Source organism: Pocillopora damicornis, chromosome 5 (genome assembly GCF_964200805.1).
Source record: "Pocillopora damicornis chromosome 5, jaPocDami1.2, whole genome shotgun sequence".
Taxonomy (NCBI): domain Eukaryota; kingdom Metazoa; phylum Cnidaria; class Anthozoa; order Scleractinia; family Pocilloporidae; genus Pocillopora; species Pocillopora damicornis.
In genome coordinates, this window is record NC_142674.1 from 28,339,320 (window position 1) to 28,363,739 (window position 24,420).

The 24,420-nt window shown below is 38.2% G+C and overlaps 3 protein-coding genes across 3 annotated transcripts; 2 read left to right on the forward strand and 1 right to left on the reverse strand.

Annotated features, from left to right (window-relative positions):
• The first annotated feature begins 422 nt into the window (after positions 1-422).
• LOC113684833 (carnitine O-palmitoyltransferase 2, mitochondrial) lies at positions 423-9,263 on the forward strand. The gene is made up of 12 exons (XM_089207053.1): positions 423-623; positions 732-799; positions 1,686-1,891; positions 2,947-3,006; positions 4,603-4,706; positions 5,018-5,151; positions 5,490-5,692; positions 5,955-6,225; positions 6,368-6,476; positions 6,796-7,050; positions 7,833-8,058; positions 8,724-9,263. Exons 1-12 carry the CDS (start codon positions 567-569, stop codon positions 9,053-9,055), a joined length of 2,025 nt encoding a protein of 674 aa, XP_089063179.1. The 5' UTR covers positions 423-566; the 3' UTR covers positions 9,056-9,263.
• LOC149046319 (heat shock 70 kDa protein 12A-like) lies at positions 9,053-13,886 on the reverse strand. Its single transcript, XM_089207054.1, has 4 exons — positions 13,282-13,886; positions 12,750-12,974; positions 11,260-11,437; positions 9,053-10,633 (listed from the first exon to the last, which is right to left on the reverse strand). Exons 1-4 carry the CDS (start codon positions 13,657-13,659, stop codon positions 9,549-9,551), a joined length of 1,866 nt encoding a protein of 621 aa, XP_089063180.1. The 5' UTR covers positions 13,660-13,886; the 3' UTR covers positions 9,053-9,548.
• Positions 13,568-18,161, forward strand: LOC149046320 (uncharacterized). The gene is made up of 5 exons (XM_089207055.1): positions 13,568-14,449; positions 14,903-15,122; positions 15,337-15,441; positions 16,882-17,013; positions 17,212-18,161. The coding sequence occupies exons 1-5, from the start codon at positions 14,169-14,171 to the stop codon at positions 17,536-17,538; spliced, it is 1,065 nt and encodes a 354-aa protein (XP_089063181.1). The 5' UTR covers positions 13,568-14,168; the 3' UTR covers positions 17,539-18,161.
• Positions 18,162-24,420: the final 6,259 nt, after the last annotated feature.

A 24,420-nucleotide genomic window follows, 5' to 3' on the forward strand; every position in this document is an offset into this window, starting at 1 on the left:
TCGGTTGTTCGACCGGAATCGTTTACTTCAGCTCGCCTTGTCACCTTACGCAGGTGTTCGTAATAGCATGGGTAATTACCTGAAAGTAAAACTACTAGAACGCACGTGGGATAGCCGATCTACCTCACTTAACACATGAAAATTCTGTAAACTTCCTGTTTGGTTGAAAAATCCCACGCGTTCGTTCTGTTAATAATGCTGTTTTAGAAAAATTTCTTAGGATTTAAACTACTTTTCACACAAGGCAATTGTTAAGAAGCTGATGTGGAGTGCAGTGTCAAAACGCCATCCCAGCTCAATCAAATCAATCTTTCCGTATTCCGTTTTCCCTTCATCACTAACCATTCCAAAATTCATTATTTCAACCTCGTGACATCATCACGATGCCGACTTACACAACATATATATCTCAACAACAAATCCGCTGTTCAATTTGCTGGCGGGCTGGTAAAGTGGACTTCGTTCGAGTGAACGAGGCCATTCAAGGTGTCCCAAAAATAACCCTTATAATTCTTAAAACTAATTCTTAAACGGGTCTCAATGAAAGGTCAAATTTAAGCTTGAGTATGAGTTTTACTAGAGTCATTTTAGGTAAAGGGAAAGCAACTAGAACCGGCTTAAAGGTAACTTTTTTTAAGCTAGTGCAACGTCTTTACGAGAGGACATGGGCATGTGTCAATGTGAAACATTTTCAGTCCATAGTTATGTTTGCTTAATTTTTTTCCTTTAAGAGCTCAGTCGGTCTCCTTTCCCCTTCTGGAATAGCTACTAAAAGATGTCAAAGCAGACTGTTCAGCAGGTAGGCAGAATTGATAAGAATGCTACTTCTTTTTATTTATCAATACTAGCTAATGGTAGTGAGAATATAGAAGTCATCAACTTGTTGATGTGAGTTCTGGGTGTTTTTTGGTAAAGGAAATCGTCAAAGTTAACTCTGATATGAGAACTGCACAAGGAAGCTTAGGGAAGCTGGTGAAAGAACAGATAATATCTCTGCAAACACTATCTAGAGCTTCACTGACAGATATAATTCACACACCTCTGGAGTTATTTTAAGAATTTTACCTTAAGGATCCAGGCCCATTTGTTTGAAGGCCGATTAGCACTAATCCATGGTTAAATTTTATTCTGGGATTCTTTATTCCACTGTTCAAAAGCCTTTATAGGATAATTTTTTCTGTGCCTTTTAGAGAATCCAACTATATTGTAGACAAAAAAATTGCACTGAATTTTCTTTTAAAGCTGTCAGATCTGAAATCAGATTTCACACACTAACCATAGGTTATCTAAACCAAACTACGAACAACCTGGCCCCAGATCTAAAAGTGTAAAAATTTATGAAAATTTGATATTTCAGGTAGCATGATTATTTCTTGCATAATTTTCAATGGCAGAGAAAATACTTGTGTGAAAAATACGTCTCTTTTTATCATTATTAATAAATTTAGGTTCATTTGCCTGTCTTGTTATTGTAATTTCAATGTTGCTTATGTAGGGGCTGGAAATTTAATATAAATTTCACCAACAGATCTTAAATTTGTTCAGACAAACCTTTTCCAACAATTACAGAAAATGTGGTAAACTCAGTCTGAAAAATTGCAATTCCTCATATATATGAGTTAGTGTGTACTCATTTGTAATGTGTGCTAGCTATCTTAACAAAATTCATTGCTCTTTTTGCATAGTTCAAGTTCAGAGGATGATAAATACATTGAACCAAGGACAAAAGTCCCCACTTTTCATTTTCAAGACAGCCTTCCTCGGCTACCAATTCCAAAGTTAGAAGACACATGTCGCAGGTATCTGGATGCACAGAAACCTTTGTTAACACCTGAACAATATGAAGACACTAAGCAACTTGTTGAAAAGTTTCAGAAACGTGAGGCTCCAGGTGTGTAATTTATTAAAATATATTAAATTGTATTATTTTATCATAGTCTTTTGGGGATTGTCATTATTTTTGTTACAATTATTATGATATCATTGTTGTAATTATAATTAATACTATCTTCTCCAACATTGTTTTTTAAATAATTCTTTAATTCTTTAAACCCTAAGGGTGACCAGAATGTAATTTATCTTTACAGTAAGACTGCCGAATAACCAACCTAAAAAGCTTTGATTGTTAAACAGGGTCTCCTGGTCAATACCAAAAGATATGTGTAGAAAAGGGTATAGAGAATACAGACTTTGATGTCAGGGTTCAGAATCTAAAAGATGCTGACTTGTGAAATAGTATTCTTAGGCATCAGAGATTAGAGAATTATTTAGCTACAACTCTGGCTAAAATTCAACAGCTCTGTAAAATTCACATGTCTTGGCTTGGAGAAATTTGCTACATGAAAAAGCAGCAATCACTGGCTGAATAAATTCAGTTGGAAATCACCTTGTAAAAGCACAACTGGAACTCCTCATATTACACACTTAGATGTACAATCGTTCAAGATCTAACATTCTCTTTTGGCTGCCTCTCTTGAAATTTCAGCCAGCAGCCTAATTTCGTAGCTAAATCTCTGTAGAACTAGCATATAAATATATACAAATATGAATTTTCACCTGTGCCTACTAACAAGCTTTCTAAGGTTTTCTCAGTTACAAAAATCTTTTGCAACTATATATTTAAATTTTCATCAGCTTGCTTTATGAACAATAGCCCCTATTGGCTTTAAATAATGCATGGATGTTTGTCTGCAGACAGTATTGGTTCCAAGAGGCAAACAGTGTTTGGAGAGTGAAGCTCAAGGAAAACTGTGAGCTTTGAGGAACAGATAGTGCCCAGAGACAAATATTTGTGCATTTTTGTGTGCAAAATGGAGGCTATTTTATCCTTTATCTTTCAAATACTTTTGTAATGCACAGGGGAAAACCTTTGAAACTTTATGCTAGCATAATGACCTGTAGTTTTTCTTTGCCCACACAGTACGTGTTTTGTGTTCTCTTCAACAGGCCTTCATGCAGAGCTTATACAGAAAGACAAGCGCAACAAACATACAAGTTACATAGCAGGTATCTCATAAAAGCTATAAAATTATGCACAGACTTAGAAAGTGTTGCCTGCATAATTCACAGGATTCAAATTAAGCTACATGTCTTGTTCTGTTTTTATGCAAGTATGTTTTGTATCATTACACCCATATTTTATAGTGGAGCACGCAGAGCGCACATTGTAGCCCATAGTTATACAAATTAGTAGTAACCCATCACACCAAAAAAATTTGAACTTATGACCATACAACTGTACATACAAGGTGCTACTTTTAGTATGCGCAGCCAACTGTACCAAGGGCACATCAACATCATCAGAGCTTGCAGCGCGGGCAGCCTAGCCCCATAATTATATGAAATAGTAAAAACCCATCAAGCCAAAAAAATTTGGACTTACGACCATACGACCGTATGTACAAGGTGCTCTGGACACGGAGAAGTTGTAAAAAGGAAAAAAAATGCGAGCTCCACTTTAAGGCTTGGCTAAATCTATACATTATTGTAAGTCAAATGGTGAAAATTATGCTAAGTGATTTTAATTTGTATTTGTTAAGTATCAAAGTTTTGTATTGCAAACAATGTATTGTAATACTAAATAACTTATTAAGCATTTTGGTGTGTATTATTGCTGAGTATTTGAATCCTTGTTTGTATTTTGACTTGCCATTCAGGCTGGTCAAAATATAGCACAACTTGTGAAAAGACTTAGCATAAGTAGCAAAATACTGAAATGTTTAATATTAAGATATTTTAGTGTATAGTAACATTGTGGTGTGAAATGTAGAATAAAAAAAAAAAAAAGAAAGGCTTTTATTCTGATGATGTGAAAGTCAGCTTGTGGAACAGTTTTGACAACTCTTGTAACCCTTTCACTCCCATGAATGACCAAGACAGAATTTCTTCTTTCAATATCATTACAATATTAAGCAGACAGCTGATGAGAATTAAGAAAAATATCAATTAGGGGATTTTTAGTTGATCCAATACTAAATTCTCTGTACTAATATTATAACACATGTATGGCAGATAGTAAGGAGAATTACTAATGAAATCTTGGAAGTGAAAGGCTTGAGCTCTGCAACTCTGTTCCTACTTTTTATCATAAACTAAGGGTCAAGTTGTTTGTCTCTTTCCCAACAAATGAAAACTTCAGCTTCAGTTTCATAACCCAATTTCCTCTTTTGTATTATTCTTATCTTATTAATTTTAGCATCTGCTTTTTGCTTAATAAGTAATATCCTAATTTTTTTTAATTGTTGTATTATTTGAATTGCTAGTAACGTCATCATTTTAAGTTATAATAGTATTAAAATTATATACATTGTCACTGAAAAGCAAACTTTAAGGAATGTTTGTAAAATTTGTATTGTATAGAAAAATGTATTTTTCATCAAGCTAGACCACACTTTTGGCAGTTGGCTATTTCCATGAGCATTTTTTTTTATAAAGGCAATCTACTTTATTCAAAAAGCTTTCTAATGTTCTTCTTACCTATCCTATGTCACCAAATCACCTTGCAGATTTTTTTTCATTTATGAACACATAGATACTTGAAATAATACTAATATGTGTCCCTTCAACTGACTTATTAGAGTCCTTGATATCATTGTCTATCAGGTCCTTGGTATGACATGTATTTAGAAGCCAGGGACTCTGTAGTTCTAAACTACAATCCATTCTTGATGTTCAAAGATGATCCAGTGGCTGAAAATAATAATCAGGTACCATTGTGATAAAATTACAGTATTGGATTCAAAGAAAGATTCATTTTTTTTTTTACATCTGTACTTATTATTACTGATTGTTTTTGTTTTTGTTTGTTTTTTTTTGACAACAAGCACTGCTAAAGGAAAAACTATTTGAACCTCAAACCCCTTAAGATTTGGGCTGTGATTCTGTGACACTTTTCAGTTAGAGTACTAGAATGGCAAGCCTAAGGCGACTGCTAGGTTTAATTATGACATTCCTCCTGCATAATGCTAGGATCAGCAATTTCTAAAGTGTAGTGTTCTTTGCTGTGTTCTTGTGATAGGTTGTTAGGGCAACCAACATGATAAAGTCTGCAATGAGGTTCAAATTATCATTAGATGATCTTTTTCTTGAGCCTGATATATTTCATCTAAATCCTAAATCAAGTGACACACAGTGGTTTCGGAATATTATAAGGTATGTTTCTTACAGTCAGTTACTCTAAATGCATTTGGTATTTTGTGATTACTTCTCTTTCGCTTTTACAATACTCAGTCATGCTCTTTTTATTAGCAGTTTGTTACTCTTCTTGAGTCAACCTTTTTGACCCCTAAGAGTGACTAGCATCTATTTTCTCCTTACATTGTCAACCCTGAATCACACAATAACATCATGAGAAGAAAGGAAATAATCAGCGACTGAAGAAGCTCTTGATTGGTTGAACAAATTCTCATTGTCAGCACCATAGGAAATGTATAGAGAACAGCAGAGAGAATATTCATACTGATGTTAATGGCTCATGATATTATTTTCAGGTTTGTTCCTCGGCAGCTGTCTTGGTATGGTGCATTTCTTGTAAAAGCTTTTCCTCTGGACATGAGTCAGTACAGCAGACTGTTTTGCTCCACACGGATACCAGAGCTGAAAAAAGACAAACTGGCCACATTTGAAACCGGACGGCATATTCTTGTCATGAGAAAAGGAAACTTTTACGTGTTTGACACAATCACAACAGATGGTAAGATCGGAAACATCACAAATGTATCACAGTAAAGAGATGTATTTTTAAAACGGTGACCAGGACATGTTACAAGGGAAATAATTTTTAAGAGCAAGGAAATATGTGGCTCAAATATTGCGTGCTAAATATTTCAGGTCGATGGGAACTATTTTATCTTTAAGTAGTTCCATGTTAATGAACAAGACTTCACTTTGTTGACTGTTTTTCCAAACCGTGACTGGTTCTCTAAATGTGAACGTGTTACTTTTCTCATTTTTAGGTAACATAGTCCCAACTGCCACCATATATCAAAATCTCAAATACATCATTGAAGACTCCACCCCGGCCCCCAACTTTCCAGTAGCTGCTCTGACGTCAGAAAATCGTGACAGTTGGGCGAGCATGCGCGATGCTTTGGAAGCCATTCCAGGTAATGAGGAGGTCCTCAAGTTGATTGACAGCGCCGTGTTTGTTCTCTGTTTGGACGATCATGACGTTAGCAGTATTGCGGATGTTACGCGAACGTTTCTTCATGGTGATGGACGAAACAGGTAAAGACCTTTGAAAGCTTCTCTATATGTGTGAATTACTGTAGCGAGGTAAATAATGGAAGCCTTGCATCTACTTATTTTATAGCTCTTTATCTTAGAGCATTGTCAGGTAAATATTTTCTGTGACTTTTTTATTTCTTAGATGGTTCGACAAGTCATTCCAGCTGATAATTTGCAACGATGGTAAAGCAGCAGTTCATTTTGAACATGCTTGGGGCGATGGAGTTGCTGTGTTGCGTTTCTTCAATGAGGTAAACATAGTAAATTCTTTAGTTTACATAATGCGACTTTGATAAGTTGTTAACCTCACAGGAAAGAAATATAAGCATTTTTCCACTCTTGACTCTTGTGCCACTGTTTAAGCGCGCTTGGTATCCGCGTCACCCTTTCCCGCGCTTGGCACTCGCGTTACCTTTTCCCGCTCTGGACATTTGCGTTACTTTTTCCCGCGCTTGGTATCCGCGCTTCATATTCCGTTTTCTTGTCCTTGCAAATTAGGATTTTCATATCAACCTAGAATTCAAGTCGAACATCTATCGATATCAACGTCTTAATTTTTTCCTTTCACAGGTTTATAAAGACACTACGACTCGGCCGGCTTGCACTCCGGCCACCGCTCAAAACTTCAACGCGCAAGCGACCGCGAGAAAATTGGACTTTAAATTAAACCCTGAAATTGAGAGAGGAATCAGCGCCGCTAAAGAGAAATTCGTCAAAACTGTAAATGGACTAGACATTGCCGAGCTTCAGGTTCACACATATGGAAAAGATTATATAAAGAGCAAGAAACTCAGCCCTGATGCAATCATGCAGCTGGCTATTCAGGTAAGTAAACACAATATTTTGTTGTTTTCTGGAGTTTCATAGCACTGTCACTCATTTCCTTAACCCGTTCACTCTCACGATCTCATTAGTCATTTTGCTTACTATTTTCCTCACAACTCTTATGATTTTGGCTCAGAGAATTTTGTCTTGGATCAACTAATAATCTGTCTGCTTGATATTGTATTGATATTGTAAGGAGAAATTCTGTCTTGATCAATCGTGGGAGCTTAAGGGTTAATCTCGTGTAAATGAATCGATGCTAAGGTAATCATGCGTGTTAAGGCTTGCTAGGCCTTTTAACTAATGCCCCATTCACACCAAAGCTTAAAATGTTTTAAAGATCTATTGTTATACACACGGTTAAAATTTGGTTGTGGAGTATGATCAACCGAGTTCATGACGTAAATTGGCCACCGTAAAGAGTTTCAAAGTTGACGTTTCGAGCGTGAGCCCTCATCAGAGCGAGGGGCTCTGACGAAGGGCTAACGCTCAAAACGTCAACTTTGAAACTCTTTACGGTGGCCAATTTACGTTATTAACTCATTTGACAATGGGAAATTACCCTGTTACACTCTCCCACCGACGCACAACCACAGTTTCTTTAGAAACTTATCCGTTTTATTCACGATTGTAATTTTTCTTCAAAGGTAGGTAGAAGCTACCTAGACTGATACCAACAACTTCAAATTTAGCACACTGAAAAAACACAAGTTAGTGATTACTTGAATTCTATAAAAATTCAGTTTTTTCAGTGAGATATTGTTCCTTCTTGTTTGCAACAGATGGCTTTCTTTCGTCAAAACGGCAAGTTTGTTGCTACTTACGAATCCTGCAGTACTGCAGCTTTCAGACACGGGCGAACAGAGACAATAAGGCCAGCATCCAACGCCACGGTAGCATGCTCAGAAGCGTTTCAAAAATCACACCGAGCGGGGGTAGAGGAAATGGTGGACAGAATCCGTCGAGCTGCTGATTGGCACTCAAAACTCACCAAAGAGGCTGCCATGGGTAAGTTTTTGTTAGTCAAACTGTCACAAAATGGTTTACAATTAAAAGACAAATCAAAATTAAAAGAAGGCTAGTTTAATCAGTATTGGAGCCTAGGGATAGACCGACAGAGGAATAGTGAGGTTCTTGATCTAGACCTATAAGTTATCATTACTATTACTTTTGGGATCATCCTTATTGTTGTTGTTATTATTATTATTATTATTGTTATTTTTGTTATGATAATTTGTTTCTGTTTAATTAGTGGTTTAGTGTCAATTATTCACTATATTCTTGAATCATCTTTCTCTTGTGGAAAAGCGCTCTCATAAGTATGTGAGATGCGGCAAGTTTTCTATTTAGCATGCGAGACGAATCTTCTGCAACGCTACCTTCTAACATCATCATATAACCCCTAGTTCTTTTCAATGCTGTAAAAATTTTGCTATAACAGTAGCCAAATGGAGCACTAACTGTTTATTTTTTGACTGTGTCAACCGACTTCGATAAACTTTACTATTATCGCAACGAAGTCCGCTTCAGCAGCACAGCTCAGTATCTGGACAAATTCACTATACAATCGCCTGAAACTCTTTCGCTCGAACCGTATGCTGTGCCTAATTTCGACAAAAAAGATGTATCGCGGAAGAAAACGACCTAATGGTTCCTTCTGATTTTCTTGGTAGGTCAAGGTTTTGACCGTCATCTCTTCGCCCTGCGTACCTTGGCAGAGTCCACGGGTAAAGTCCCAGATATTTTCCAAGACCCTGCTTACAAAAAAATCAATCACATCATCCTCTCCACAAGTACCTTATCTAGCCCTGCACTGATGCTTGGCGGGTTTGGTCCCGTGGTGCGGGACGGGTTTGGAGTGGGATATGGGATCCAAGACGACTGGCTGGGGTGTAACGTAACTAGCTATCCACCAAATAGAGATGTGCGAGGGTTTTTGGAATGTGTTCGACTCAGTTTAGAGGATATTTACAGCGTTCTTGAAGGAAAAAACTTCAAAGAGTGACCGACCAACATTATGTAACATTTTTAAAATAAAAGTATTAGTAGCAATTCACATAAGGGTCTAAATTTGGCCTCTGCTACGGAAAACCATTCATCATATTTGGATACGATTACAAAGGCTATATCCAAAGCCTAGTTGTAAAACTTGCTTTATGAATGAAACTTAAATCCGTTTGTATTAAACCATAAGAGAAGAGTGTTAATACCAATGTTTGTTTTCCAGCCTATTACCTAATTTGGCTAAACATCTGTTCTACTACCTACATGGCTATGTACACTTGAGAACAATGGTTTCCAAATTTCCTTAACCTAATTCAACAATCAATGTACAATAATACCACAACTTTGAACTTCACGTTCGAAACGCTATTAGGCGTGGAGCAACATCAGTCTTCCTGTTAAATGATTGCGTCACACAATAGGAAAATTTGTTTAACGTAAAATCAATGGCCCAGTTAACTTTGCCAAATTTTTCATCCGCTGGATCCCTCTTATTACACCACTTGTGACAGGAAGTCAATGTAGGTAGACGCTTCATTTCCTGTTTCGAGGTCCACGCCAACCACTTTCAATTCTGTACCGAAATACAGTCGTAACTCTATGCTGCGGTTTGTGCCTTTTGATGTATCAGGACTTGCCACTGAGAAGTAGCCAGGTAGTTTTCTGACTCCCGCATCTGTGATGTAACGAATGTTTGGTGAACGGGATGTGAAAAAGTTGAAGCCGATTGCTGTTTGGGATGGCCTGACAGGACTGTACCGGAACGTTTCCTTGTACTGTCCTCTTTTTACTTTTTCATTTTCTTTGGCCAGGATGGAGAAAATGTCCTTACATTGCGGTTTTCCCTCGATCAGAACAAGTTTTTCAGTGTCGTGGTAACCTGCAATGAAGTCCTGGTAGATGTCTGTACCGTACGTCTCGGAGAGACATCGCTCTACCACGATATCAGGTCGCTTTCCGAACATCACAGCGCCTTTCACTACTGCAGTTTGGGCGTCATTTGGGATGAGAATATTGTATTTTCCGCTAAACTCTCCTCTTATTCTGGCTTGTAGTAGTGGAGACTCAGAGAAACCACCAACGAGGAACAAAAGCTTGACATCTCGCAGCTCCTTTTTCTTAAGAAGACGTTTCAGATGATCTACAATGGACGCAATGGCTGGTTCAAACAAACGCTTCATTGTTCGTGGCCCAAGACAGAGGTAGTCCTTCGAGATTTTAACTTCTTCATCGTCGTAATCTTGTCCCAAGTGTTTTTTGATTATAGCATTATAATTAGTCGCACTTTCATGTCTCAAGAGGTTGATGAAGTTGGCGGGAAGTCTGATCCTTGTAATTTCTCCCGTCATGACGCGGTCTGACCGCTTCTTGACTTCAAAATCATTCATCAGCTCTAGCCAGTCTGACGGATGGGCACGGCGAAATTCATCCATCAACATCTTCCCAAATATCCCATCCAGTTGGTCTTGGAATTCCTTGTCGACTTTGGTGCCTCCAAAATCGCCACCAGTAGCATGGAAGATTTCATTAATGGTGTCACCGTCTTCAATTTCATGGGCAGTTATATCCATTGTTCCTCCTGAAATGTTCCCAATTGATGAGTTTTCGTGACTATTGATAATGACGTCAACAATAACATAAACGGTATGGATTAGGATAAAATTAATACTAGAGAGAGACTACGATATTTCCAGAGAACTGAGACAGACATTATAGGTTTTAAGATGCAAGTGTTTCCAATTATTGTTGGTTTGCTGGAAATGGCATCAAAAATTTACAGGCAGTTCTGTAGGAAGTTTCGGGTGCCAAACAGACAGAATACTAAAGAAATCAAGACTGGTTATTGACGTCTAAGTTTCCAATTACATTACCGACTAAGAGATGACACACGTTTTGCACCTGAAACACTTAACCTTACTATAGAGCACAGAATTTTACAAATAAAATTTTTGTTACCAACGATTTTATCGGTCTGCCCAATAATTTTGGTTTTCCTTGAAGGCTCTATTTTAATGACGACGAGCTGGCCGAGGACAGATGACTCTGTAAAAACAGAGTCGAACGTAAAAACCTTTATGCTTGTTAGGTGAGAATTGAGGCTTTTAGGCCAGAGCAAATTGCAGGTAAGCGCGGTAGCTTAAATGATCCTGCTAAATGAAGTCTTATTTCTCAGACGAGAAAAATTGGTTGAACATAGATTTTTACCTCCGTTGTCAATTACTAGGTACTGTGTCTTTGCAGGCACTAGAGTGTCTTTCACTACTTGGTCACCTTTCCCTTCCACAAACTCCCTTAGTTTGCGTTGCCTGCAGTAAACTGCTGCAGCCTCTGGTTCCAGAGCGATAATCACTTGACTGGAGTCAATCGAACCAGAAAGGCCCGCCTGAAAGAGTGATGTTTTTGTTTAAATTTCATGCGACACCATGCTTTCAAACTTTTTTTTATAGAAGCATGCACAAGGCCAAAGGGAAAAAGCTTTGAAAAAAAGTAGGGGAGTGTACAGTTAGATCTCAAAAACTTGTATAATAAGGCAATGGTAAAGTTGACTAAACGACTAAAAATTACTGAGTAAGTAGAGTGCTACCTAGCATAATTGGAGACGTGGGTTGAGTTAAGAAGTCTTCGGTATAATAGTTTAGGAAGCATGTAGAAGTGAACATGTTTCATGTTATGCATGTACTTGTTATTGAAGCGCGTTATGTTATATGCTTCACCGATTAGCTTTTATATGGGCAGATTTGAAACCGAATCCAGTAGAAACAAGTTATATTTGCATAGTAACTATAGTAATTGAAATACTAACATGAAAGGAATTGTTTGTCGAATTGTGCGTCTTATTTTATGTCCTTAAATTCGTGTTCAGCTATTCTAACACTAGGTATTTTTGTCCAGTATCACACAGTAACAGATCGTTCTAATAGTCTTGTTTAAGACTGGCAAAACATGACAACAGTAACTCAGTAGAACAGAAAATTAGTGATTGAACTTGTTTCAACCAACTTCTTTTTATACAAGATGGAGTGATTTCTTCTTATTAGGAAAAGTAAGTGTAATAGTGTCCAGGTTTTTCGGCGTATGCAGAAAATTAAATGACACTTATTTTGGGTTCAGTTAGTGAAAGTTCAATAATATTAATTGTTGCTAACTTCGACAGCAACAATAAGTAGATAAATCATTTGTTACATAGCTGCAACTATTCCCCAGCAGCGCACATTGTCATCGGTTGAAAGACTTCTGCATGGTAGAATTAGACCTAACTTTGAGAAGATAAACATCATACTGCCCTTTCTTAATTTAGGTGAACGATGGAAACAAGTTATTGACGAAAAGAAAGTTATCAGATTTGTCAAAGGCTTTTACAGGTGTAACAATCTACCGCACCAGTGGTAAAGCTTCAACTTGAAGGAATACGATGCAGAGAAAAGATCAATTGTGATGTTCATGGATAGTTTATCAAACTGGCATCAAATAGTAGCACTGAATAATGAATACTCAATTTCCAATTGATACATATCTTTGGCTCATTATCATTTAAAATGATGTTATCCATCACTGCACATTGGCCACATATGCTGATGATACGCAAATTTCCAATGAAAACGAGTAGGTCATATGAGTCACTGGAGCATGGAACTCTTTACCAGACGCGACTAGGAATATTTGTTTAAATGTGTAGCACACTGTCGTCAACTTACCTCATAGGCTGCTTCTCGCATGAACTGCTTGGCTGATTGCTTCCATATTGCGGGGACAGTGACGACCCATCGTACCTCTCTTGCTGTGTACTCTACTCCGCTCTGTTGATGTATTCTCTGCAGAGCCTTCTCTTTCAGAAAACCCAAAGCTTTTGAAAAGATTTCAAGGGCACGCATAGATTTTCCGTTTCGAGCACGCAGGAGATTGTTCCTATTCAATGTTCCCTTAAAAATAAAATCAAAACTTGTAAATTTATTGATTAAATTACTTTAAAATTAATCGAGATAGCGTATTAATTAAGGTAGCTTTGATAGGTGTATCAGTTACGGTATAACTTAACTACTTATCAGTGAATCAAATGTCTAAAGGTGTATGGGTAGAAAGTCCTACTTCAAGATGAATTATGAGAACGTAAGGTTGGTCATAGACTCTCCTCAAAGATTAAACGCATATATAAATCAGCCAATTCAACTCATTTTGCTTTGAACAGTTTTCGAAAGGCGCTTTACTAGAAAACATATTTCTATTTACCTCACTACCATGCAGCATCATTTTAAACCGATCAAAGCAGTAAAAGCTCTTGTCCTTTGCATCCTCCAGTTCCGCGTATTTCTCGGCAGCTTCAAAACCGAACTTAACAAATTTCTTGCATGGGTTTAGCAGTAAACAGGTCGGAGTTTTGAGGGTAGAATAGCCTTGTGCGCTTCCCCATTCTCTGTTCATGTAAATTTCATCACTTCCATCTCTGTGATTAAACGAGAAAGCAAATCCACTGAACGATGTTCCAAAGTCGATCGCAACTACGACATCGTAATTTTCCTGTCCAGGGTCAGCTGCAAAGTTGGGAAAGTGACTGAAACGGGTACTTAAAGAAGTGACGTAGTCTGAATGGCTGTGTAAGTTGGCCATCAATCTTACGTGTTTTAAACTAGGTACGGTAAAGGAAAGACAGAGTGAAACTTAAAAGTAGTCAACGAAGTATTTTGAGAGTGCATCTAGGAACTGTGTCGGGTGAAATACCGATGTGATTTCAGTCTATTCGAAATTTCCTTATTTGGTAAAGAATTAGGACAAAACATTGCGTCATTGCTTTTCCGAGAAAGAGGGAGAATTGTTATCTCAATATTACTTATTTTTAAACGAAAATTCATGGCTTCCGTTCCAATGCATCTTCAGGGAAAAGTTCCCTTTAAGCCTAATATGATATGACATGTTGTAAGACTTCGTGTTATACACGACATGACACTGCGGCTCAAAACAACGGTTAGTGTTGATTCGTGCTAAAAATATATTAATTACGTCACCGCTTTTCTGAGAAAGGATGCTCAAATTTGGTGATGCGCGTCTGTGTGAGTTTTAAACTTCGCAGAATTTCCTAGAGTTTTTGAAAAGGCGGATGCCATTTCTTAAGGTAGTTTATGGGTACAGTTTTGTCCTATCTCTCACGAAAATTGACGTCACAAATAGAGTCTGACCCATTTGAAGTACTAACCGTCGAAGCAAGACATATGGCAGAGGCTAGTTATGGTAGAGATCCACATTCTGCAAGCCAACATGCGGGCAGATCTAGCTTTACTCGAGAGGAACTCGTCAGATATTCAAACGCGTTTGATACATGCCAAGAGTTCCTAGCTAATAGCGTAGATCTTGTGGAGCGAAACACGCTTCTAGAGACTGAACTGGGTACTTGTCAGGAAAGGTAGGGGTTGATATTCTGTATCTTTAAGATTAATCTCTGAGGACCTCAACCTGTAAACATTTGAGCGGAATTTTCGCACTACAAGAAACAATAGGAAATTATCAAACATAACACAAACGTGAGCAAGAGTACTTCCCTTTGATTTTATGTTTCAGTGTGTTCGGTATTATCTTGTGGAAAGTGTAATTGGAGTCGAGTGATGATCGTGGACTTTCCTGAAACGTTCCTTTGTTGTGTAGGGGAATATACTCAGAAAATGTAGTACAAACGCAATCGGTAAACCATATACACTTCTCCTTGAGTTCTCGAGCTCATGCAAACTATAGAGGGTATCATCATCCCTTTATGCTTTCAATTTAGATGTAGTCATGAACAGAGAACAACTCTGGACTCGAAACTCTTCTTTGTTTGTCGATTTGCTGTCGTGACTGTGACTCACTGACATCTTTTAAGGTTGCGTCGATTTACCGGAGACCACGCTCGCATGAGTGAAAGCGTCAATGAAAATATCTCAAGTTCCAACCGACCATCTGAACTGGAAGGAAAATACAAACAGTTCTATGATCTTGAGAGGATGGATGCTATCGACTGCATCGAAAAATCACGAGTAAATAAGGAAACCTCTACATGGGTTGAAATTGAAGACCAACGTATCGCTTGTCTGATTTTTGAGGTAAAGTGATATTTACTGACCTCCGAGAATCTCGTTTCCTTCTTTTAGCTATTGCGTTTTATGAATCGATGTCATATCGAAAAAGCACATTGCGAAACTACATGAAATCTTCTTGCCGGTTCAGAAAACCTCATAAATTCAAAATGTCTTTGTATTTAATGATTTCATGGTCCATGTCTTTTATTATTCATTAAATTTTAATCATTGATTTTAGGAGGCGTTCCATGCAGCTCAAACTTTGAAAGAAAATTTCCTTGAAGGCATTTCGTGCATGATGAAATCAGCACCGGCGATAGGAGCTCAATATTCTGATGGAAAGGTAAAAAATATTATTGGATAATTTTATATACAGGATATTTGTAACAGTTCATAAGAATCTGCCTAGTATGATAGGTCTAATAGGAGACAATGCAACGTACCGAACAAAAAAATACAACGATGGTTTAGGATCGACGCAAAGGTTTACATGATGAGCGAGGAAGCCTCCTCTTTAGCATGTCAAGAAAGCTTTGCGGTCGATCCGAAAACATCGTGGTATTTTTCTCTTGCTCGATTATTTGCCTCCGGGTCTTCGACCATTTAATGCTCTAAATCGCATATTTTTTCCAGCTAATGAGACGGCTTTACTAAAATAAAGGTGGTAAGTAAAGAAACTGTGATGTTGGGTCGGTGGGAGAGTATAACCGCATGAATTAGTATTATCAACTGGGTTGGTAACGTAAATTGGCCACCGTAAATAGTTTAAAAGCTGGCGTTTCGAGCGTTAGCCCTTCGTCAGAGCGATTGGAGGAATTGTTGACGGTGTGTGGGTTTATATGTAGGAAATGCAGCAACACCATTAGTGGGAATATAGTGACAAGAAAACAAAATATATTAATTGAATAAAAAGCGCTCCTTGACACCGTGGGAATTAAGAGTGCCGATTTGGAAGATAGGTTTTTGTTTTAGAGTTTTGCGGCTATCCGAACTGCCTAGATGGATAGGGAAAGGCCGCAAACTGCTATATGCTGCTTGGAATGATAAGGGAGATTTAGGTGTCTAGCGACTAGTTTGGATGCGTCCTTGTCATTTCTTTATACGTCGCGAAGGTGTTCTCGGAATCGGTCACCTAGTCGTCTTCCATCGTAATGGATCTCGTGGGTCCCGACAGTTTCTCTATCTTATGAATGAAAGGACAAGTTTTGCATTGTGAGTGAGTGCATTTGAAAGTTCCAGTTTGGTCGTTGGTTTGAAATGAACTTCTGACCAAAAAGTTGCCTATGTTTTTGTCACGTTTGCGTGAAGTGTGGAGTTTGCGAAAAATAGTACCAGTATCTGATTCGTTTTGAAGTAATTTAAAGTTTTTAAGAATGATAGATCTAACTATGCGGTTGTGAGGGTAAAAGCGAGAGTAAATGAAATACGATCAGTGTTTTCCTTCTCAGCCGTTTGTAGTGCTGATTGTCGATCAATTTTTTGGGCGTAATGGTGGCCTTCTTGAACGATAGAAACAGGAAAACCACGTTTACTGAAATACTGGCACATAAAAAAATATATATTTACTGATTTGTTTTGAGCCTATAAAAGCCCTATCGGCTCTGAAGGCCTGTTACATTCCTTTTTTTAATGAAAATTTTTACTTTAATAAGCGAATACATTCATTTATATATCTCTATCATTAACCAATAAATCATTAAGGGGTGACTAGTATTGAATAAAATATAAAATATATTACAACATTCATTGTCAGTGTAATATGTCTCTTTCCTATTTTACGCAGAGTGATTCCGTAGTTTTTTCTGTCAAACGTGGCCAGAGTCAATCAAGCTCTCTTGGCCAAAGTGATTTGAACAATTTGAAGGCAATCTTAAAGGAGACAGCAAAAAGTTGTGACATTGACGCAATCATCAAGGTAACTGAAACAAATTTAATGAAAGTCTACGAATCTGCGAACACACAGATAGCATCAGTAAGTGGAAAAGGTTGCGAAAATTTTATTCCCATCCAGAAGTTAAATTGCACATCCGCAAAAGTGCATAGTGCATTGCTCTGCATGATTTTCATGTAATACATGTTAAGTATTTCTCTTCTTTCTTTCTTGCTCAAATAGAGAGTTAATGATTCTCTCTCTCGATACCAAGAAAACGGAGGATTATCAGGTTACCACAGAGACTTCTTCGCTAAAAAAGATATGGAAAGGTATTTGAGAAGGTGTTGCAGGTATGCTTGGAGGATGGTGTGCCAGACTCCGCCCTATGTTATACAAGGAAATTCTTTTCTACACAAGAAAGATCTTCCCTTCGATCCTCAAATCCATCAAGCCCCAAAGAAATATGTCGAGCGTAATTCAGGATATATTAGCTTGGTTCTTTGGCCAGGTTTGTTTGAAGGATCGTCAGGTAGAGTTATTCGAAAAACTGAAGTCGTTTTAAAGTGACAATCCTTAAATGAAGGAAACTCTCTGAGATTAATAGCTAACACTCCCCTGAGAGACAGACAGGATTCTTCACTAAGGTCAAATACAACCTGACTGTAGATTAAAATGGTGATGGTGAATGAGGCATAGCTGTAAAATTGACCTACATGGTAGTAAGTCGAATGACGCTTAGGAGCAACTTACGATTAAACGCTTGCGAATCTAGTGTCACCTTGCCATAAACATATCGTTCATTGGTTGAATTTAGACTTTGGGACTTAATCATTACCATTTGATGATTATCATTAGAATTTATTTTAATCGTCGTGTTTTGCGTTTTGTATATGTTGCTAATGATTATCTTTCGCTTTTGTAAACGAACAAGTTATTCTACTAGTCGCAATATCTAAGAATTTTGTGGTCACGATTGTTGAATATTACGTAATTTTTGGACTTGAGAAGGATAAGATCGTTTTTAATAGTTCATATCTCGAGTAGCCCAAGCTCGAAAAAGGAGCCTCTGTAAATACATAAATATGATTATGTTGCATAGTGGACAAAATATGGGGATTTCAGTAGCAATGAGCACTCGCATTTACAGCCCGAAAACTTGATCAATTTCGAATAAAATCAAACTAACCTCGCTCCTTTGTTTGTTCATTTGAGTCTTGAGTTTTTCATTTTTTTTTTCTTTTGAGTTTTTTTTTAGTTTTTCATGTTTTAGTTTTTAAACTCGTTTTAAATTTCCTAGCTTTATCTCGACATTTGTAGGGCAAAGCGGGTAGCTTAAAAGACAAGCTCAACGACCGTAAATCAGCCCGTAAAACTTGCAAATAACTTATTGGAAATCAACATTTAAATACATTCAAGTATCAGTATAAAATTTGCCCTTTACCGGCGAGTTACTTATTAGTACTTAAAACCACTAGTCTACGGAGACTGTGAAGAAACCACCCGTCTCACTTAGATAGTGCTTCGATTATGGTCCAGCATAAGTGGGACAAGAGATATTTTAAAGGAGAGATACGGGATGAAAATAGGAAGGCGAGACCGGGATATGCTCCGTTTTGAAGGCGCGATAGGGGATAGGACGGGTATACGAGGGGATCATGATTTAGATCCCGGTCTTCAGCTGTTATACCAGCCCTTAATTCATATCTATTCACTATCATTATCGCCTATCGTCTCTTGGTCTCTCGCCTAAGGTCATATCCAGGTTTTAATTCGAGAAACCATGATAAATTTAACGAGTTATGCTAAAAGAAGCTTTCCTTTAACAAGGGGATACTGGATGTGTGTGAAGACCATCACTTACAGTTACCAACCTCGTTGAGCATTAAAACTCCTGTTAGCCCTTCTTCATTTTTCATTCGTTTTGAAGCAGCAACTCAGTACAGAATTCAGAAAGTTGTTGGTTGAAAGCCAGTGAAAGGGGATATAACATTAAATGCCACAAAGAGAAAACCATAAAATACAATAAGTTTTCACATAAGTCCAATCAAAACAAATCATTTGCAATAAAGGAATGGATGCCAGGCTTTACAAGTCACCGTTTTCGTTGGTAGCTATCGGTTCACCACCGAAAATGGGCACGGGCTCTTGTTTTTTTCGACCTTGAGCGTCGTCCGTGAATAAAACATGTCGGTCTGGTCTGGGTCTGCGCCTTCCGGCAGTAGGCTTCCCACGTTGACCACCAGGAGCCTGCGGTGTCTGCATGGCGCTCTGCTGTGGGGCAAAAGACACGACCTCTGACTGATCATACGTTGTCGACCACATCCCAGACATAGCTTGGGCTGAGTAACCCATGCCCTGACCGCCCAGCCTCGTCTGCATGTTGAATGGTATAACTGTACGTTAGCCGGGGTAGTTCAGCCACATCGGGGCCTGTACGGTGCTTTGGCCGGGGTAATTTAGCCTCATATTTGACTGCCTGCCTGCTCTTTGGCCGGGGTAATTTAACGTCATTTTTGACTGTCTAACGGTACTTTGGCGAGGGTAGTTCAACGCCATCGTTGATTGCATAGCTGTGCAAGGCACTCTAAAACCGTGTTTAAAGGTAGCTATTTGGACAACTGCGCACCAACCCCTCCCCTAAATCGACAAAAGTAAACTGATCACAAATTAGTGTTCATGTTGGGTTGGGGAAGGGGTATAGGTAGGTGCGAATTTGTTGAGATACTGACATTGATCCGTAATTTTTAGGAGCTAATTCTTTGAATAGTCGATACCGCCAACTTGACTGATGCAGTCCTTTGAAAAATGTAATGGGAAAAATTCCCATTTGTTTCATAACCTATTTTGAGCATGAATCTGACTCATAAGGTCACCAAAGCACACACAGAAAAACTCCTCAGCTCCATGTGCCCTCAACTCAAAAGCGAACTGGCAGACCCTCAAGTTTAAACTTGCGATTCATCTTTCTACAAAGTGTTTAGAAAAACTTCGACTCATGATGCAGAGCCACGTTTTCAAGAGGAAACCATCCTGAATCAGTCAGTGTTTGCTGAACTACTTTTCACAAAACTTATTTGTGTTCCTCCAATGGGAGGGTTTTCTGGGTTGACTTACGGCACTTTGCGGGGAACTTTGGCCAGATTGCTTTAACGCCCCTTGCTGATCAGTACAAAGAAGATAAAAAAGACGGTGCCTGTTTACCGTCCTTATCCGAATGTCTAACCAATTGCAAATGTCGTAAGTAACGCAGCTAATTTTTTCTTCAGTTATTTTTAGACCCTGATTGTTGGTCGTGAAAGTTGTTTCCAAATCACTTATCTCTCGCGAGTGAGGCTGGCGTTACAGATGTTGTATGCCAAGCGAGCTTTACACGGACACTCACAATCCGTGCTCTCGTGATGCCTGCACATGTTGCCGCAGGTGTACATGGCCGGTTGGTGAAGCGAGTTGCACTTTTGGAAACAACCACAGATACGTTTCTTTGGGGAACTTCAATGATAGCCTACGAATGACAATGACGCTCCTTTTCAAGTGTACCTTTATATAGGCCGTTTTTGATCTTGATCTGAAACAGAGTATAAAAGATACGAAAGTTTCAGTTGTTTTTCAAATCGGAAATACTCGAGGTTTTGTTCTATTGAAAGTTTTTGCTGCCAAGGCTAAGATGAGTCAAACATATATGTATAAATGTATGTATTTGCGATATTTAGACACGCTGGCCCAGTTAAACTTAACGTTGGTTTAGATGGGGATCTTTATTACCAATAACTAAGCCAGACCATAACACCGGGAGCTAAGTTCCAACTCTGTGCGAGAAGTGTGCAGTTTCTTTAACGTCCCCTGCTAGCCAGTACGGAGGAAAGGCAGGAGACGTGGCCCACGGCTTATTGTCATAATCCGAGGAGACTAGAATGTCTAACCATTATCCTCAGTTATTTTAAGACACTGAATGTTAGTCCGGTCTAATGCTTGAACCCTCAACCTACTGTGTGGCAGTCCTGCGCTCCACAACGTGAGTCAACCAGGCACGGTTAAGATACTAGAATAATGCTTCTGCTTGAGAATAAAATTTAACAAAGTATTCTCGTGGGACAAGAACATTTTCGGGAGTGTTAAAGCCTTACACCCTAATATCAGTATGCATATTCTCCATACTTTTCTTTATACACCTTCTAAGGTGTTGACAAGGAGACTTTTTTTCTTAATCAAGAGCTTCTTTAGTTGGCGATCATTTTCTTTATTCTCGTGACCTTGTTCTTTGATTTAAAGTTGACAATGTGAGGAGGGATTAAATCTTAATCACTCCTGTTGTTATTATTACCTATAAGGCTTCTTCCCTGTACTCCAGCTAGCACTTTCAAAGTTATTGACCAACAAATAACTGAATTTAGGGTACGTCACGCGATATTAAAAGGAGAGGTAAAGGATAACAATTCTCATAATTTAATTGAATAATTTATACATAATATGAGGTAGCTTTAAGGAGTCTTTATAGAGGGTTAAAATTTGAATCTGAACTGCTAATATCTCAAGCCAAAATCGCGTGACCATAAAATTTGGACGTTCTCCTACCCCCAAAATTAGCGCGTTGCGTGACAAGAAAAAACAACGGTTGCTAAGAATATTACTGAGATAATACCCCATGCTGGTCATTTGCTATTCGCGCAATATAGCAGGTCCAATCAGGAGCCAATGCCTGAAAAATGTGAAAAAATCGAAAGATCAATTTTGTGTCCAAGTAAATTTTCCGAGGTCGCAGAACAGTAATATTTAAAGCAGATGGCTAGCAGTAATATAGCTATTAAAAAACAAACAAACAAACAAACAAAATAAGGCGTTTGGATATCGTTAGGATGTGGTTGGAGCCGTTGAATTTGGAGGATCATTCATTGGTTTTGCCCTCTCTTTCACTCGTGGAAGCAATGATATATATTTGAGTCAACCATGGTATGGTGAGCCAGGATATCCTTCCTTCAAGACTCCGACATCCATTCTTTAAACCCTAGAGACACATTCACTTGAATTTAGTTATGACGCAGCAGAGCGATGTTTTACAGGATGATCAGGATCAGATGTTGTGCATCTGTGATTTCTTCGAATTGAAGCTTCGTGATTTGGAATAATTGTATAATTCGGTTTTCACTCTGTTCACTGTTCTTGATAATTTCTGGCTACCTTAAGACTTGTTAGAACTATTGAACGATTTTGACTTCAAGGAAAGAGCGGAACTTTTAGTAAAAGGAGACTTAACGAGGATCAGACTCCTAGCCAAATTCTTTAATTTACTAAGAAACGAGAATGTTAATTACAGACGTCAATCGCGTGATTAGACGGCATTACAAAGAAGAGGAAATCAAAATTACACAAGACTACCTTTGTTTCGAGACCGAAGTTGCCAAAATCTTCTTTGGCAGCCAGCCATGACCTTTATTGTCAGTAATTTAATTAGAGACGTCCTTAAAGCACATCAGATTGAAAGGTATCAAGCTTTTGTTCTTAGTTGGAGATTTCAAGGAGTTCCTCCCCCCTCCACCCGTTCAGGCGAAGATTCGACAAATACATCATTCTTATCCCTATCGAAGCTCAGACTGCAGTGTTCAGTTCAAGGGTGTGACGATGTTTGAGTAGCATCCTTTTATATGATAGAGTGGCTATGTCTTTCCCACAATGATGGAACCAGCGATTTCAAAAAGAAATGCACAAGAGAACATATAATTACGTCAATTAAATCCAGGTTAAGCCGAAATGCTAAGATATCTCTGTCACGGCAGTGGAAGACGAGAGTGAGGCCTTGGATAGTTTAATGAAAATCAGCAGTTAAACATCATCCAGCACCTTTATGAAAATTAATCGTAACCAGCAAGTAATCTATTTTGTGTTTGGAACCACTATTTTACGCGGACTTTGAAGAAACCTCCAGTTTCACTTCGAAAGTAATTCAATCTGTGTGCGAAGTGAGAGGGAAAACGACTCTTTCGGTTTTTTATGATCAAGATTTCGTCGATAGCCAAGCAAGTCATGCACCAAGTGAGCTTATACGTGCACTATTCATCTGCGATTCGATTACTTAAAAGTCGGCTACAGCGACTTATTTCTCATAGAAAAGTAGGATGAGAGCTGAAGATTAAAGCCTCCTATGATGTGAGAAAAGGAAGCTGGAAAATTATGAATGGGAAAGATCCCATCAGATCACGTAGTACTTCATTCGCAGGTATTTAACACACGCACGCCAATGTATATATCGCAGCTAGTCTAATGGCGTTAGTCTAATGTTTGTATAATTCATCACCCATGCCTCTCAAACAACGTAGCTTGAATTTCATCACTCTTCACGATACCGAAAAACCAGAGTTTCTAGATCTGTGTAGCATAGAAGAATGTAGATGCAATGCTTGATTTAATTTGCTGTTGAAAAGATCTGGTGTAGATGTGTTAGAATACCATGACATGTAACTCAAAGTACATGGTGCACTTGTGCGGGTAATCGAACTGTTCAAGTAGATGATCACTTGTTCAAACTTACCAAATGAATGTTGGATGTGTGACGTGCAACTACAGGAGTCGTTCGTTTTGCAAACACTATATCTGTTGAGCATCCAACATGTTTTTTTATGCATATAATATTTTGTCTGTTGTTTGGTTAATTTATTATCAATTTTATTATTATGATAATCGATATTGTTATTATCATTGTTATTAATATCGAAAGAGACTTGATTAGGAATTCATGTTCGGAAGCTATGCATTTCTCTACCTAAAAGGTAATTTTCGTTCTCGTTTTCCTCTTATTTTGTTATTTTCAAGCCGTTAATGGCTTCTGCGCGTTTGTGGCTAGGCCCTAGACAACTTTCGGTTCATCTGCGTACGTTTCCTCTAGTTTCCTCGTATGTTTAGTATGAATCTTCTTAGCGTTATAGGAGCCGAAATAAACCCCTGTATCGGGGTTGCTCGAGGGTTAAGTCTCTGTTTTTCACGGAGGTGTTGACAGAACCGACCACGTTTTGTTTTTTTGCAGTTTTCCAGCTTTCAAAAAAAAAGAATCGTAGTCTTCTGCTAGCTCACCTATCGTCCTTGAGGGAAACAGAGGACGTGATCTGTAAGGAAACGTACATTCCATTGAGGACCACATTCCTGACTTTGTTTGAGACAAAAAAACTCATCCAGTGCCACCCAAACTCATTGGCACGCCGGAAGTTATAGCAGTTTATTGATCCTTAGTCGATATTGACTGTGGTTACATCCGTAGGGTTCATCGATTTAGGTTTTGTTTCTACGGCAAACATATTTATCGCTTCAAAATCCATATATTTTTTATGTGTTTTTTTTTTCTTTACGAGATTATTTGCCAATGATACTTCTTCAACAGTGTCTTGTAATAATTTAAATGACCTAAAATTAAAATAAATTTATTTCCTCTAAGTTTTTCTGGTTGGCTATGTGCTAAGAAGT

Coding starts and splice junctions, on each gene's coding strand:
- LOC113684833 (XM_089207053.1), top strand. CDS start 567: ATGAGTTTTACTAGAGTCATTTTAGGTAAAGGGAAAGCAACTAGAACC. Junction 5,693..5,954: donor TGACACAATCACAACAGATG/GTAAGATCGGAA, acceptor TCTCATTTTTAG/GTAACATAGTCCCAACTGCC. Junction 7,051..7,832: donor TCATGCAGCTGGCTATTCAG/GTAAGTAAACAC, acceptor TGTTTGCAACAG/ATGGCTTTCTTTCGTCAAAA.
- LOC149046319 (XM_089207054.1), bottom strand. CDS start 13,659: ATGGCCAACTTACACAGCCATTCAGACTACGTCACTTCTTTAAGTACC. Junction 12,975..13,281: donor TGATGCTGCATGGTAGTGAG/GTAAATAGAAAT, acceptor TTTATTTTTAAG/GGAACATTGAATAGGAACAA. Junction 10,634..11,259: donor CCTAGTAATTGACAACGGAG/GTAAAAATCTAT, acceptor GGAACATTTCAG/GAGGAACAATGGATATAACT.
- LOC149046320 (XM_089207055.1), top strand. CDS start 14,169: ATGGGTACAGTTTTGTCCTATCTCTCACGAAAATTGACGTCACAAATA. Junction 15,442..16,881: donor CTCAATATTCTGATGGAAAG/GTAAAAAATATT, acceptor TATTTTACGCAG/AGTGATTCCGTAGTTTTTTC. Junction 17,014..17,211: donor ACATTGACGCAATCATCAAG/GTAACTGAAACA, acceptor TTGCTCAAATAG/AGAGTTAATGATTCTCTCTC.